This window comes from Apodemus sylvaticus, chromosome 5 (assembly GCF_947179515.1).
Source record: "Apodemus sylvaticus chromosome 5, mApoSyl1.1, whole genome shotgun sequence".
NCBI lineage: Eukaryota > Metazoa > Chordata > Mammalia > Rodentia > Muridae > Apodemus > Apodemus sylvaticus.
In genome coordinates, this window is record NC_067476.1 from 138,023,894 (window position 1) to 138,040,872 (window position 16,979).

The 16,979-nt window shown below is 48.5% G+C and overlaps 1 protein-coding gene across 1 annotated transcript; it reads left to right on the plus strand.

The window, feature by feature from the left end:
• The first annotated feature begins 9,242 nt into the window (after positions 1-9,242).
• Defb123 (defensin beta 123) lies at positions 9,243-16,535 on the plus strand. Its single transcript, XM_052181529.1, has 2 exons — positions 9,243-9,346; positions 16,303-16,535. Exons 1-2 carry the CDS (start codon positions 9,289-9,291, stop codon positions 16,446-16,448), a joined length of 204 nt encoding a protein of 67 aa, XP_052037489.1. The 5' UTR covers positions 9,243-9,288; the 3' UTR covers positions 16,449-16,535.
• Positions 16,536-16,979: the final 444 nt, after the last annotated feature.

Below are 16,979 nucleotides of genomic sequence, written 5' to 3' on the forward strand. Positions count from 1 at the left end.
GGCTGCAGGAAATCCAAGGTGCTGGCTTTTGTCTGTCAAAGCCCAAGACCAGGAGCTCTGGATCCTTGCTCCCTGTAATCAGCTGGGACACGTGTTCTCTGAGGCCCACGGGTACAGTCTGTCTCCCCATCCCTCGGCCTCCACACCCACAGCACTGACCACACACTCCTAGGCTGACACTCCCTTATTCATTCAAGGACCAGCAAGATGGAATCCTACAACGGCCAGGGTATAGCACTGTAAGCGTATGTCAATCCATGTCATCATCCAGCCCAGAATCCTCTACTCTGGAGGTAAAGGAACCTGTAACTGAGAAGCTGTTCACAGTTGATGACTGCAGAGGGAAGGAGAGTCGGGTTTCTTTAAGAGTGTGGCCTCTGGCAGATTGTCTATGCTCCAACGAATGGCCCCCACATCCGTGGGTCTATGGGAAAAACAAATAGGACTATTTGAGATGTTTTAAAAGGATCGGGCTGCAGAGATGGCTCACTGGTTAAAATCACTGGCTGTTCTTCCAGAGGAAGTCACTTGGGTTCCCAGCATGCACGTGGGAGCTCACAATTGGCAGCAAGTCCAGTTCTGGAGGATCTGACACAGTTTGGCCTCTGTGTGCACTGTGTGCACATGGCACACAGACTACACACACACACACACACACACACACACGCTAACAGAGAAGGACATGAAGTTGGGAGGAAGGGAGAGAGGTGGGAGACGGATCTTTAAGAAACTAGCAGAAGGGGGAGGGGTAGGTATGAGCAAAATATATTGTATGCATGCACACAATTTTCAAAGAATCAATTAAAACATATTCAAAATGTTAATACATTTAAAAATCCCCAACATTCCACAATCCTTACCATGCTCTACAAAGTCCCACCTTGATAGCTCATCCGGTAAAGCGCTTGTCACACAAATCCTTTACAGAGGGGCCAAGTAAGATCATCAGAGTCTCTACAAAAGAAGCAGAAGTGGTGGGTGGTGCTGCACAGCTTGAATTCAGCACTCCAGAGGCAGAGCAGTGCATCTCTATGAGTCTGAGAACAGCCTGGTCTACAGGGAGTTTCAAGACAGCCAAGACTGCATAGTGTGACACAGCTGTCTCAAAAAATAAAATAGACAAGTGTGATGATCCACACTTAGGATCCCTGTGCTGGAAAAAGTGCGGGCAGGCATTCAGAAGCCCTGGTGCCCACTGCCAGTCATCCTGACCTAATCAGTTTGCCTCAGCCAATGACAAACCCTGTCTCAAAACACAAGGTGATGATGACACTTGAGAAATGACACCAAGCTTGGTCTCTGACCTTCACACACACAGTCACACACATCCCAACACAGCTGTCATGATTCTAACATAAGTGAGATGCTTAAAGTAATGTTAGCTGGGCATGATGGCACAGGCCCCTAATTCCCAAACCTGAGAGACAAAGGCAGATGGATCTACACAGCAAGTTCCAAGACTACCAGCACTGCATAGACAGACTTCTCTCAAACAAACAAGCAAAAAGAATTGCTTTCTTTTTGCCTAGATGCATGTGTGTTCCTGTGCATAGGTATGTGCACATAAACGCAGTTGCCCTGGGAGAGGTTAGATCCCCTGAAGTCGGAGTTAGAGGCAGTTCTGAGGCATCACATAGATGCCGGGCACTGAACTCAGGTCCTCTGGAAGAGCAGTGGACACTCTCCTAACCACTGAGCCCTCTCTCCAGCCCAGAGAAGCTCCTTTCCTCAGATGCACTTTTCCAGCTTGGGATCTACAGAAGAGAGGACCCTGCCCACACCTTCAGCGGTGTGTGTCTATCAGGATCGTCCCTATCAAGGAAAAGAGCTCCCAGTTTTAGGAAGAATTTTGGAATTGAAGCCAGGAAAGGTAGAGTTGAAATTATCCAACTCACTGTCCCAGCTGTGCCACTGAATTCTGTGACCTCAGAATGAGCCCAGAACTCCCTCTAAGATCTGGTCTCACGAGCGAGCTCTAAAACACTCTAAAATTCAACCGAACCCCTCAGGCCCCCTGGTCACTCAAAATACACAGAAAACGACAGACTACCGAAGTCTAAGATTTTGCCACCAACATGGGCCAAACTTATTGGGCTTGCCCCTAGAGTCCTAGAGTCATCAGCTGCCTCAGGGAGGCTACCATGGAGATCCAGGTTAAGTTCTAAGAAAGACATCCCAACCTGGGTATATTTCTGAGCAAACTACAGACTGTCCTGCATTACCACTGCTGATTGGCAGCCTTGGCCTCTTCTCGGAGTTGGCTTCACAGACTGTTAATGCTGGCCCCACTCAACCTTACAACTTCCTGATATGAGATGTGTGTGGCTAATCTTGGTTTGCAACTTGACACACTTGGGAAGAGGGAAACCCAGGCAAGGAACTGCCTCCAAGAGACTGGCCTGTGGGCCTGTCTATAGGTCATTGTCTTATTAATTGACACAGGAGAGCCCAGCCCACTGTGCACAATACCATCTATGTAAGTAAGTTAGCTAAGGGTGGGGGGGGGGGGAGATGGAAAGACAGAGACAGACAGACAGAGAGACAGAGAGAGAGACAGAGAGAGAGAGAGACAGACAGAGAGAGACAGAGAGAGACAAAGAGACAGAGAGAGACAGAGAGAGAGACAGAGAAGGACAGAGACCAAGAAAGAGAGAGAGAGAGGGACAGAGACCAAGAGAGAGACAGAAAGACAGAGAAGGACAGAGACCAAGAAAGAGAGAGAGGGAGGGACAGAGACCAAGAGAGAGACAGAAAGACAGAGAGGGACAGAGACCAAGAGAGACAGAGACAGGGAGACAGAGACAGAGAGAAGCAGACACACACACAAAGAGAAGAGAGGAGGGAAACGGGGAAGGGGAGGGAGAGTCGGTGAATAGCATTCTCCATAGTCTCTGCCTCAGTTCCTGCCTCCAAGTCCCTGCCCCAGATTCATCCCTTAGCTTCCCTTGATGGACTGTAATCTGAAAGCCAAATAAACCCTTCCCAAGTTGCTTTTAGACGTGGTTTTTCTCATTGCAAGAGAATAGCTAACTAGGACCAAGTCATCTTGAGCGCTCACTGTTTTAGACCCCAGAAGCAGTCGCAGCTCTTGTGCTCCCTAAAGAGAAGAATTCAGAGGAGACACAGCAGCTGAGAAAGCAAAGGGTCCCATTAACCCAGCCCAGGGAAGCCGAGGCAAGCTTTAGAGCAGGAGCCAGCTGAGCCAGGCAGGGCGTGGGGTGTATGTCTCCCTTCTCTCTGTCCCTCTGTCCCCTGTCTGTCCTGCAGGGTGGGAACATCCAGGAAAGGGTGTGTGTGCTTCTTGGCAGCCCATTTTACCCAGAAGTCAGTCAGTCTGTTATAAGTAAACATAAATGATTCAAAAACATAAACAAGGGTTTAAGTGGCTCCTAAAATCACAAAGTTTATGAGGGGAAAGGGTAACTACAGTCTTGGCATGCTCTCTCTGCTGGTGAGACAGTCCCCCCACCCCCATCCTCCACCCTGCACCCCACCCCTGCGCGCACTGATTTGAGCTGAACCAGAGAGTTCACCACCACCAACTCTTCTTCACTGAGAGACCACCTTCACCTGTGTTTACATTGCCGTGCTGCTGCCTTTTTGGTCCAACTGATGTAACTGGGGTGGGAGTGGGGTACTGTTAGTTTCCTCTCACACTAATCCCCTGCCTGACCAGCATTTGCCCATCTAGAACCTGGGTCCCTGAAATAACTGGGGAATAAAATCGTAAGATTCTGGTCTCTTCTAAGTCTTATTCATTCCTGTTGGACAAACTTGACTGTGATGCTCAGATACTTTGAAGTGCCTTTACAAGGCTTTTCTTTGTCTTTCAAAAGCCTAAACATTACAGAATGTTCCGTTCCCGCAAGCTCCAAGCAACACAACGGCATCCAGTGACCTTGGACAGACAACTATCTCATGAGAAAGAGCAGGAGGACAGTGCAGACCTAAACATCTTTACACGTTAATCTTGAGATTGTGGCTTGGGAAACAAGTGGCACTGGCTTCGCTGAGGAGCTGGGGGAGGTAGCAGGGGTTCCGCTCTCCTGTGGGCTCCAGTGGGGCAGCCTGAGCAGGAGGAGATGCACTGCTGAGTGCAAGGTCGGCAGGCTGAGCTCAGAGCCCTTAGCCTGTCTATGCAGTGTGCGTGGATTTGTCTAGAGCATCAGGAGTGGGGATGCATTAGAAACAGGAAGCAGTCCTTTCTCAAGGGATCATCCCTTCAGCTAGAAACAAGGGTCAATCACAAGACTTAGCTTTCATGGACCACTTCCTGATGTTTTCAAATTTTAAGCTATCTGGTGGTCTTTACTTCTCAGTAAAACCACGTTGTACTTAATTTTACTTCCTGTGGAGTTTCAATTAGTTAAGCACATGTTTGTTTGTTTGCTATTTCTTAAAACCCATTGTGTTTTATGTCTATGGGTATTTTGCTGGAATGCGTGTTTGTGCACCACCTATGCGTGCAGTGCTGAACATCGAGGACAGCTGAACATCCAGGAAGGAGGTGCGCTCTTCCTGGAAGCCCACTTTACCCAGTGGTCAGTCTGCTACAGATAAATCTATAAGATGCACAAATATATAGAAGGGTTTAAGCGACCCCTAAAATTGCAAAATTCACTAGGGGAAAGGGTAACTGTACTTTGGACATGCCGCCCTCATGGGGTAGTCCTGAAGTTGGCATGAGCTGAACCAGACAGGGCCCACTACCATCAATTGTACATACTTAGGGCTTGGCATGGGGTTGAGCTGGCCGGCAGAGAGACCACCACCTATAGGATTTTATATCCTGAGGGTTTGGGGTGGAGGTGAGGCTGTCGGTTCATTTGTCTCATGTCCACCCTCTGGCACTAACCTGATCAAGACTGGGTTGTTCAGAACTTGCAAGGGGCTAGCTTTACAATATCACACATTATTAGCACTCAGCAGTTGGTATTCCAATATTTACTCAAGATTTTTCTAATGCACCAGAAATAGTCTTTTCTAGCCATATGTTTGTCAGAAGCTGAAGATGACAGTCACCGGGATAGGACAGCCAACACATATGTTTTTTCTTTTTCTTTTCTTCTTAGGTGAGTTTGGTGCTCATAAACATGCATGTGGACACAGCAAGAGTTTGCTTCCCCAGTGGCTTGTAGAATTGCTTAGCCAGGAAGAAGAAGGAAAGAACAAGACCATGGATATCCCCGTTGCTCAATCATCACCAGCAGTCAAAGACACCATGTTATCTAGACATCACATCCACGGCTTGAAGAAGAGATGCGTCTCCTGGACCAAAGCTTCAGAGGTCCCGATCAGTTGTTTCTGGGTCACAGTGAGACAGAGCATCATGGCAAGGGCCAACAGCCAAGCTGGTCACGCCGTGGTGAACAGGACACACAGAAGAAGAACACCGAGCTAGTGGCTTTCCCCTTTGGCATAGGCCTATGGCCTATGGGATGGTGCTACCCATATCCAGGGCAAGTCACCTTCCTTAATCCTCTCTGGGCATGCTCTCAACAGACAATCTTGGGAGGTGGGGGATGTGCTTCGATAGTCACAGGGAGATTTCTCAATGCAGTCAAGTCAATGGTGAAGGTAGCCATGACAGACATACCATGGCTTTGTAAGAAGAAACTTGAAAGAGTGGCCTATTTGTTTCCTAGGGCTGCCGTTCAACACTCCACAAGAGGGTGCTTTGTAAAAACAGATATTTTTCCCTCCATTATTCTGGAGGCTACACATTCAAAATTAAAATGGTAACAACACTGGACCCTCCAGAAACTCAGAGGGGATGCGTGCCCTGTGCTTTGTTCCTGGATCCTTGCTGCCAATACCGCTTGGCATTCCTCAGCTAACAAAGACACAGCTTCAGCCCTGGCGCCATCATCCAATAAGGCTTCCCTGCAATTCTGTCTAAACTGCCTCCTCCATGTAAGGACACTAGCCTAGCACATTCTCATGATTTGAGTATTGTCAGGCACCCTGCTAAAAGCATGCCCCAGTAAAAGTATTGCTCTCTCTCCCTAAATCCTAAAAAACTGACTCTGGAAGCAGAGTGATGATGACTTATGCCTTTATTTCCAGCACTCAAGAAGCAGAGTTGGGCGGAATGGCAGGCGGAACTCTGTGAATTTGAGGCTAACCTGGTCTACAGAGTGAGTTCCAGGATACTCAGGGCTACACAGAAAAACCCTATCTCAAAAACAAAGTCTCTGGGGTTGGGACTGGGGAGATAGCTGGGACTTGGGGTGGGGGTGCATTGAGAGCATATGCTGATCTTGCAGAGGAGCCCCCATCACCTAAGGTAAATCACAACCTTGAGAAACTCCAGCTCCAGGGAACCAACGCCCTCTTCTGGCCTCCTTGGGTACTGCACCCACATGTGCAAAGCCACAGTCATACACATACGCTTATGCATAAATGGGAAAATAAAATCTTTTAAACTTCTGGTATTATTGATAAAATAATATACCTATTAACACCATAGCAGAAAATGATAAGACCTTGTTATTTGAATGTACTTTCTTTGATTCCCAATCAGGCTTCTCCCTCTCTATGAACAGACCATGATATCTGAGGTGTGCCGGAATTACTCACAGAGCATTTTCCTCTGCCTCCTCACCAGATCCCTTGGCCCTTGTGACTTACAGCTCCCACTGTACTTACATCTAGTCTGGGATTTTTATTTTAGGGCAGACTAGAACATGAGTGTGTGTGGAGGCCCAGGAGGGAAGGCGGCTTTCAAGGTGCCTCCAGTACTCGGGAGTTGAGGGCTGAAAAGAATCTCCATGGTCTAAAAATTTCGGAGACTCACTTGCTGATCCCAAGAATCTGTGGGTGAAAATACAACTACCCTGCCCCTCGTGGGTACTGAAATCCTCGGGTTACCATATCCATTCGCTATCTGTGTCTTCTCCCTACATATGGACCCATATAAATTGATGGGTAAGTGGACCCCATGGCTCACCTACTCCAAACCCTTGATGAAACAGATTCTTCTGGGGATGTGGCCCTTGTTGATACGCACGAAGCTCTGGGTTTAGCATTGAAAACAAAGAAACTTCCAATATCACATAAGAACTGGAGAGAGGGTCCAGCAGTTAAGAATGCATATCACTGCTGCAAGGGAACTGAGTTCAGTTCCTAGCAACCATGCAGAGGGTGGAGGTGTTAGGACTCCAGATCCAAGGGATCCTCAGGCCTCCAAGTACACTGCACTCACACGCATGCACATATACCCACACATAACCCAAAATAAAAAATGCATCTTGCTAAAATGAAAATTAAATTAGTAGGAGGGCTAAGGATACATCCCAGGTGCTTGAGTGATAGCCTAACACACTCAAGGCCCTGGGTTCAACCCCGAGTCGGCCCTTTATAAACCCAGCCATGACTACACATGCCTGTAATCCCAGCACCCAGGAGGCAGAAGCAGAAGGACCAGAAGTTCAAGGTCAACTTGCGCTACATAGAGAGATCAAGGCCAGTCTTGGCTACACAAGATGTGTCTCCAAAAAAGGTGTTGGGGGTGCTGAGGGAGCTCGAGGAGGAGGAAACGAAATCAAGAGACATTATGTTCATGAAATTTTCAAAGGATATATTTTAAAACACTTTCCAAAATTAAGACTAAGTTTGTAGAAGAAGCAATACAAGTCACTGAATACCCTGAATGCCCAGGCATTGTAGGCAGTGAAGGTCTCTCAGGAAGAGAAGAATCCGATGAATACATTCTCCCCAAGAAGGAATGTGAGGGCCGGATGTTCCTCATGTTCGAGTATACCCTGGTGGGTACCAGGCCCTGGCTGAGATTTCACCTCTCAGCTTCCATTCTTCTGTGGGCTGGAGTGTCTGTCCATTTGTAGGCATTGTAATGATCTCTGGGGACAGCAGTCATCAGAAACGGCAGCCATTGTGCTCTGTCACAGTCACAGGTGAGAGATGGTGAGGACAAGCCGCAAGTCCCTCGGTTTCTTCTTTAGTAACAGTTCTCCTTCCCCACTTCTGGGCCTGATGACCAAAGTGACCCCAGACGCCAGGTTCACCACTAGCCACATCTCTGTGAGTCCCGCTAACAGACCTCAGTGGCCAGGGAGCCAAGAACCTCCCTATTGCCCTCCACCCTCCCATCACCGTCCTGGGGCAGCTTCAGTTCTCCACCCGTCACCCATGGAAATGAGCTACTATCCTCCGTTCCTCGGCAAGTCTTTGCCTTTCCATCTCCTCCGATGGTTAAGCTGAGACTACTTGTTACCTTAGATTCCTTAATCTATGGCACTGACAGTGACTCTCGTCTGATTGAACCTTCAAAGGAAGATAAGAGGTGGCAGTGGAGGACCACCATGGTAGGGCTGGTCACCAGGTCCCTTCCCAGACCATCTCTTATTCTCTTCCTTATACAAGTTCTTGAAGGCAGTACTAAAAAGCTAGCACCTCCTTTGTTTATTTACCTTTGTGTAAATCTTGGGCAACCCTCTCAATACATTCTGTCCCCAGAGATGGTTTGGTCACTATCTTATCTTGTAAGCTCTACCAGGCTTTGATTCTTTTAACCTATATATCAGGAGGGTCCAGTCAGGAATCAGATAATTGACCTAGAGGGTAGTTAACACAGGGCATTGCTTACCTTTTACTGTTGGGGGGGGGGGGGTTCAAACCTGAGAACCCTGAAGAATACACTACCACTTCCAACTGCAGAAGCAGCCACCTCGCTTCAGCTAAGGGAGCCAGAGAAGTGGGAGTGAAGCCCAGAGCAGGACCCTGGGAACCTCTGATACTAGATTCCCTGAGGAAGGGGCTCTGCCCAGAGTCCAGACCAACCCTGTGTTTGGTTAATACCGGGCTGGTACTCAGAGAACCCACACATGTCGTTTTTCTTACAGTTTTTGTTCCACTAATGTCGAATTTACTCTTGAACAGGCTTTGTCCTGCCTAGAACCCCATTTCCTGTGCTCTGACAGCTTCTTCGGTGGTTATGCAGCAAGCTACTGAATGTGTGTGTGTTCTACAGCATTTGTGTGCGTGGCGCCCCCTGGTGGTTCCTTGGACAATGCGACGCAGAGCTGCTGGGGAAGAGCTGTGCTGTGTGACCTTGGACCTTGGACAACCTCACCCTCCTGATCCAAAAGACAAAGGGATGCTGTGGACTCAGTGGGTGTGGCTCCACACTGTAGACCCAGGGTGCGGGGCCGTTCCTGTTGGCTGCTCCTGAAGATCTGAGGGATTTCCGCCAGGAAGTCCCGGCCTCCCCAGTTCGCCACTAACTTTGCTTTGGACACGAAGCTTCGAAGCTTCGCCTTGTCTCCCACCATGAAGCTCCTGCTGCTGACTTTGGCCATGCTTCTCCTCTTGTCCCAGCTTACACCAGGTAATGTAGATCTCCTCAGGGAAGGGGCCAGGTAGGGAGACCCTGGCCTGGTCAGTGAATCCCCAGGCACCATTCCCAACCCAGTGGAGGAGGCATCTTGCCGGGGGCTGGATCTTAGGTACCAACCATAGCATTGGGAGTGTCTCAGTCATCACTCACTACATGTTCAGCTCAACCATGCTGTGCAAAGGGCCAATGCGGGGGTAGGAGCAGCCAGAGAGGAGAAGGCAACAGCATATCTCTCGCCAAATAGTCCCCCAAATGTACTAGGCTTAGTAAAAGCCACAGCCACGTTAATAGGAGAGAGAATCTCATATTTACAGCTCCTCTCTCTGTCCCATACTCTGTGCTGGAGCTGGGACTGTGGAGCAAATGGCATGGCCCACGGACACAGTTTTAGAAGATTATACCCAAAGCTGTGACCAGGGGAAGCCAGGGGGTCAGGTATGCATGAGTAGGGCCCAGCTAGCCAGAGGCCAGTAGGGTCCCCAAAAGTCACATGAAATTAAGCATGGGGCAGAGGGGGAAGAGGTGGACAGAGAAGGGCGTCCCAGGCAAGATAAGCATCAGTAATCATCCCCACCAGAGAGAGAGACAGAGACAGAGACAGAGACAGACAGACAGACAGGCAGACAGAGAAAGAATGCCAAATGCAGGGGGTCCCACTGGTGGGCATGGATGCCAGGTGAGGACTGTGGGAGAGCTTAGGCACAGGAGGCCAGCCTACCCTTCCAGTCAACTCCTCACCAGCTCCCTGGCCCCTCCCATGCACCTGGCAGAGCTTCTGTCCACCCCGAGACTGTCAAACTTTCCAGAGTCCGCATGTGCTATTTTCCTAAACAAGCTGGCCTCATCCCTTCCTGTTGCTCTGAAACACCCTTCATCTAAGGGAGAAAGAAAAGCCAAGAGCCCAAGTTGGCAACTGGCTCAGCACTCTCTGACTCTGACACCTCCTCCTCCTATCTCTCTCTCTCTTTCTCTCTCTCTCTCTCTCTCTCTCTCTCTCTCTCTCTCTCTCTCTCTCTCACACACACACACACACACACACACACACACACACAGAAACCCTGTGTCCCTAGGATACTGATGACATCAGGCTGTCAGGGTTAGTGGGGTTTCTCAGGCAGCTGCCTGCTGCTGCTAGAAGTGAATTTAAACTCCTCAGTTCCCAGGAAGTTATTGGAAGAGCTTCTCTTCCACTTCCTGTGGCACACCGTGGTAAGCAATGGGGGGTGTTCAGTGGAAGCTGTTGATACATTGGTCGCCCTCAGCTGTCATCCCCTAGATCCTATGGAGAGGTGGCTCTGTCTAAGCCCTCCAGGCCTCACCCGGTCTTGACTTTCCTTGGTAAAATTTGATTCTTGAAATTACGGTCTTGCCATGACCTGAAACAACTCTCATCTCCTTTAAGGTAAATGACAACAACTCTCACCCTAAAGTTGTTCACGAGTGCCCCAAAGTCCAGAAATTCTACTCAGTTCTACATTTTGACAGTCCGAGGGTCACATAATGAAAGGGGGCTGAGGAGTCCATTCCTTAAAACATGTTTAAAATGACTCCATGGGTAAAGACACTTGCTGCCAAACCTGATAGCCTGAGCTTGCACGCCAAGACCCTCCCAAGAGGAGCGGACTGGCTCCTTCGAGTTGTCCTTGGCATGTGCAAGCAATGAATACACGAATAAAAGTAATTGTAAAGTGGTCAAGGGCCAAGGGCTGCTTCAGTGGGCAAGAGCACTTCCTGTGCAAGCAAAGGAGCTGAGCTTGGATCCTTGACCAGTTACATGCAAAGCCAGATGTGGGGCTGCACGCAAAACCAGATGTGGGGCTGCATGTAACCCCAGTGTAGGGAGGTGGAGACAGACAGATGCAGGGACTCGCCAGCTGGCTAGGCCAACCAAAATGGCGAGTTTCCAACTCAGTGAGAGACCCCGACTCAATGCAGGAAGGTGGGAGTGATGGAGAGAGAGAGAGAGAGAGAGAGAGAGAGAGAGAGAGAGAGAGAGAGAGAGAGAGATACGCAGCTTGACGTCCTTAAATTAAAATCCGAGGCCTCATGGCAGTTCACAGCCATCTGTAACTCCAGCCAGGGATCCGCACCCTCTTCCAGCCTCTCTGTGGGCGCTGTAGAAATGTAGTACCCATACCCTACATGCAAACAAAAATATTTATACATAGAAAATGAATAAATCTTTTTAAAAGATCTCATTAAATGGTGGGTTCTTCAATAGCATGGCTGTAAAATAAGGTAGAATCAGGGATACAAAAATCCAGTCTGCAGTTTAACAAAGTTACCAAGTAAAAAATGTCACCCAGCAGAGGCGGTGTAACTGCACACAGCTTGGACCGCTGAGCTCCCCTGAGCCCCTCCCGCTTCCCTCTCCTCAGCTCTCTTCCTAAGTGTCCTGCCTTACATAACAACTGGTTTTTTCTTTTCTTCATGAAACACCTATTACCAAGGTTACATCCTCAGACAGCTTTTTGCTTATTATTTTTGAGAAAGGATCTCCCCGTGTAGCCCTGGCTGGCAGACATCCTGTTTTAAAATATGCCTTATAATAGTCCTCTCACCTTCATCCCTGTCTTTACCAGTTCTCATGAAATAACTGGTTCCTCACCTGTGTCCTCCCACAGTGAGGGTTCTGCCTGTTGCACTTTCAGGGTAGAATTCACAGCATTCCTCTGAAGTATATAGCCTTGGATGGCTGGAAACTCACTATGTTGGCCAGGCTGCCCTCGAACTCACAGAGGCTCTTAATGCCTGTGCCTCTTGGGTGCTCCTGTATCTGGTTACTCTTACTGAACTCAGATTGGTGAGGGGAGTCGACTTAACTCCTGAGCTTTGTTTTAGATATCGTCGTTCCTGTGGTAACGCCCCCTGTGCAATGCGCATCCGTCTTTATAGAGACTTTATAAAGCACAGCCCTGCTGTCTCACCACGTCAAACATGGTGCCCCACTGCAAAGAGCACTGCACCCCCAAGGGTCAGTGGGGTTGGCAACAGTTTGCCCAATAAAGCAGCAAACCGTTTTAGACATGGCAATTCTCAACCTGTAGGTGGAGACTCCTTTGGGGTCACATATCTGATATTTACAACATGATTCCTAACAGTAGTAAAATTACAGTCACGAAGTAGCAACAGATTAATTTTTATTAGATATTTGCCTTATTCACATTTCAAATGGTATCCCCTTTCCTCTTTACCACTCCGAAAACCCCCTAGGTCATCCCCCCCTGCTCACCAACACCCCCTTGCTTACCACCCCCCCTTGCTTACCAACACCCCTCCCCACACTTTCCTGATCTGGCATTCCCCTACACTGAGGCATCGAGCCTTCACAGGATCAATGGCCTCTCTTCTCATCGAGCAACAAAATAGTTTTATGGCTGGGGGTCACCACACCATGAGGTACTGTATTAAGGAGTTGGTGCATTAAAAAGGTTGAAAGCCACTGAATCTAGAGGAGGAGAGGCATGCGATTTAAGTGTAGTGTGAACGATTGGGAGATTTCCAAGCAAGGCTGTACCACCAGGCCACAAGTAAAAGGCTGACCTCAGGCCCAGGGGAGAATGGATTCAAGGCCGAATTCCTGAGGAAAGCACAAAACAAAGAAGAAAAGGAAGCCTGGCATGGTGGCACAGAGCCCAGGCTCTCCGAGCTTGGGAGAAGCAGGAGTTCAGGGTCATCCTCAGCTACATGATGACTGCCCCGCCCCCATCCCACCCCCCAAAAGAGAAAGAAACAGAGTGGGAAAGGCAGAGGCGGGGAGCAAGGGTGAGAGTTTGCGTAGGGGGAGGGGGATGTTTCATTCCTGGGGTAGGATTTCAGATACAAAGTGACTGTCACAGTTCTGATTTAGTCCCTCCCTCTGTTCAGGAACCAGGCTGTCAGCAGAGTACACCCTGAAGTACAGGGAAGGTGTAGCTCACTCTTGTCCAGTCCCTGCATCAATCCTGAGTTAGCTCTGAGGTTGACCAGAGACATCTGTTCCTCTTCAGTCTGCCTTTGATGCTAACTGGCCAATCCACAGAACATAGGGACCTTAAACCAATGAGCATCCTGATCCCCCCCCCCCAGCCCTTACACCTACATGTACTGCCAACCCACAATGCATTGCTCTTATGTTCCTTGAGCTATATCTCATGATCATTGCTTTTACAGGAATTGTACCCAGGGCCTCATATATACTAGACAGTGCTGTGCATCTGAACAATATCTCCAACCTTTTTTTTTTTCTGTTTTTTTTTTCAAGACAGGGTTTCTCTGTGTAGTTGTTCTAGAACTCACTTTGTAGACCAAGCTGGCCTCGAATTCAGAAATCCTCCTGCCTCTGCCTCCCAAGTGCTGGGATTAAAGGCATGTGCCACCACCGCCCGGTGGCATCTCCAACCTTAATAATTATCTTTTTTTCTTTTGGAGCATTCTTTTTTAATAAATTTTTTTGAAAACTAGAGTACAAATGAACAGATTCCTTCTGACATCTTCACATGTGCCTAGCAGTGTGTTTGGCTTGTATCCACCCAATGTGTGAACAGATCCTGAGATATAAAAAAAAAAAAAAAAAAAAAAGTCCACTCATTCCAAATGGAGCAACAGACCAAAGTAAGGATTCCACCCAAGTCTAGCAGTTTACTGGGCTTGTTACAGGAGTGTGAGAGAGGGGTTATACACAGGGAGGGGCACAGGTGGCCCCCAAACAGGTGCACTACCAATATCTCGTGCCCGCAAGGATAATGGCACTCCTTTAGCTGCATAAATTGAGTCCCCCTCCTCAGTTAGCGATCCTACTCAATACTTCAGTAGCTCCTGAGACCAGAAGCAGCCAGGGTAGAATTACACACAGCCGGGAGAGGGTGCGAGAGGAGGAGGGGATCTAATGATCTACCCAACCCCTCCCTCTATCAGGAACCTTCAATAGGCCCATTGGAGGGTCTCTTGCAGGTAGCCACTGCTACTCTGATTAAGATGGTAATGGTGAGGCTGGAGAGATGGCCCAGTGGTTCAGAGCACTTGCTGTTCTTCAGAATGACCTGGGTTGGGTTCCCAACACCCACATGGTAGCTGTCAACCTTTTGTTACTCCAGTTCTAGGGGAATCCTATGCCCTCTTCTGGCTTCCTTGGGTACTGCACACTTGTGGTTCACACATACATGCAGGCAAAACTCTCGTCCATATAGAATAAAATTATGTAAGTCATATATATGGTGATGGCAGAGGCTCCCAGTGGCAACCACTCACACACATCCGTATTCCACGTGGTCAGTTTCTGGGAGGACCTGTGACTCAGTCTCTTCATGCTCCCTGGTAGATGAAATAATATGACGGCAGGCCTGTCGCATGGTTGTCCTGGCAATGGGGCATGGGGCCAGGACCTGAAGAAGAAACTCTGAGACACTTTCTGGAAAGATAAAAAGCCAAGCACTCTCTATATCAGAGGAGAGCTAGGATTTGGGGGTAGGGGTGGGCTTTGGGTATGGCTTTCTTGCTTTGATACTACTGGAACAGTATACCCCAAGATTTGTAATTTTCTCAGCAATCTCTCTGGCCACCGCTGCAGTTCACGTCCCCGGAAGAGAACTCACACAGTCCTGAATGCTTATCTGGGAACGCATGGGGATGTCTGGACTGCTGCTGTATCCTTTCTGTGGAATTGTAGCATCAATACAGGAAAGGGAGAAAGGGGGCGTCTTTGTTGCCCCAGTTCAGCAAACGATAAATAGATCTGTTTTCCCTAAGGAATGTCTGCTATTCTCCTCTGAGAGAACAGCATTCCACAGAACACACACGCGCACACACACACACAGCACACACACATACACACACAGCACACACTCACATGCTCACTCACACACACACACATCTACCCTTCTATCCTCTCTGGTCCCCATCCACTCCTTGCTGACCTCCTTCCTAGCCTCCAAACATTCCCCCTTCCATTTCCATACCTACAGTCGTGTGCCATGGTGATGTGTGCATGTGTGGACATCAGAAAACAACTTATAGGAGTCATATTAGGAAACTGAGATCCCTGGATCCTGGAGATTCTGTCATACCCAAGGTTTTCCAGGTGCTATGTCTCCACATACTCTCACTGTCTCTCTCTCCCCTCCGTCCTTTGGCGCGTCAGCTGGTGACACGTTAATCTGCTTTTATCCTTCCACAGTCACTGATGCCTTGATCTTTCTCTGTATTTCATTTTGAATAGTTCCTGTTTTGGGTCTCCAAGTTTCATTTATCATTTCAAAAAGACTTTTAAATTCTTATTTATTTAGTCTCATAAAAACCAGGTTGACTTTTAACTCATTATATGGCTAAGATTTGCTTCTAATCTTCCTGTCTCCACCTCCTGAGTGCTGGAATTACTCCTACATAGTTCAGTGACTGGTGGAGTTTTGTTTTGTTTTGTTTTTTAAGATGTATTTCCTTTTATTGTATGTGTCTATTACCTGTCTGTATGGCTGTGCACTGTGTGCTTGCCTGGTAACTGCAGAGACCAGAGGAGGCTGTTAGATCCCCTGGAATCACAATAGAGCTTGTGAACTACCATGTGGGTACAGGGAACTGAGCCTGGGTCCTCTGACAGAATAGCAAGTGCCCATAACCTCCGAGGCATCCCTTCAGCCCCTAAATGCTACATGTCACATAAAGCTTCTCCGCTCTGACGGGTGAGCGTGCAGGACATTCCCAGTTCCGGTGGGGGAATTAGACAGGGTTTCTGGTAACCCAGGCTGGCTACACTGGTCCTTGAAAAGCAGATTTTCAAAGTTCCATCCTTTGCCCTTTAGTCTAAGTTTGTGGTCAAAGAAAGGTAGAACGAAATGGGGTCAGGAAAAACAGCACTGGGTGGGAGGGGTCAAAGGTGAGACAGGGAGCCAACCGCTCACACCTGTGCCTGCTCCTCCTGTCCAGGACCGCCCTCTTCTTACCACCATCTGCTCTTTCTTCTTTGTATCTAGGCGATGCTCAGAAATGCTGGAATCTCCACGGGAAGTGCCGCCACCGATGCTCCAGGAAGGAGAGTGTCTATGTCTACTGCACGAACGGGAAGATGTGCTGTGTGAAGCCCAAATACCAGCCGAAGCCGAAACCATGGATGTTCTAACTGCCCGCAAGCCTGAAGCCCAGACGATGCAGATGGCAAAGCGGTCCTAGGCTGACCCCATGGATTCTTGAGCTCAGTCAATAAACATGCCTGCCCAACCTCAGTGCCGCCTGCTCTTCCCCAGTAGCAGTTTTCAGGTCTGGGGAGTCAGCATCACCGGCAGTGGCATCCCTGCCTCTCATAGGTGCACAGTGGGGTTTTCTCGAATCCATGAGGCATGTGATGACACACTGTTGGGCAGCTAACAGAGATGCACTTGTGTACATTTGTGTTTCTAGGATCGTTTAGATGGAAGGCTTAGGTATAATCATTTGAAGAGCTTGACTTGATCAATTCTCAGTAATCCCACAGCCCTCATACAAACGATTGCTGATATTATTAACCTTTGTAACCCAAAAATCATTATTTTTAAATCCTGCAACCTTCCTCGCCTGAGACATAAGTGTTCTCTGTTGCCTTAATTTCAGGAATGTATTAACGAGCGCATTCAACTGCGTAACAGAAGGAACTCTGCATCTCTGAAGGGAAGGT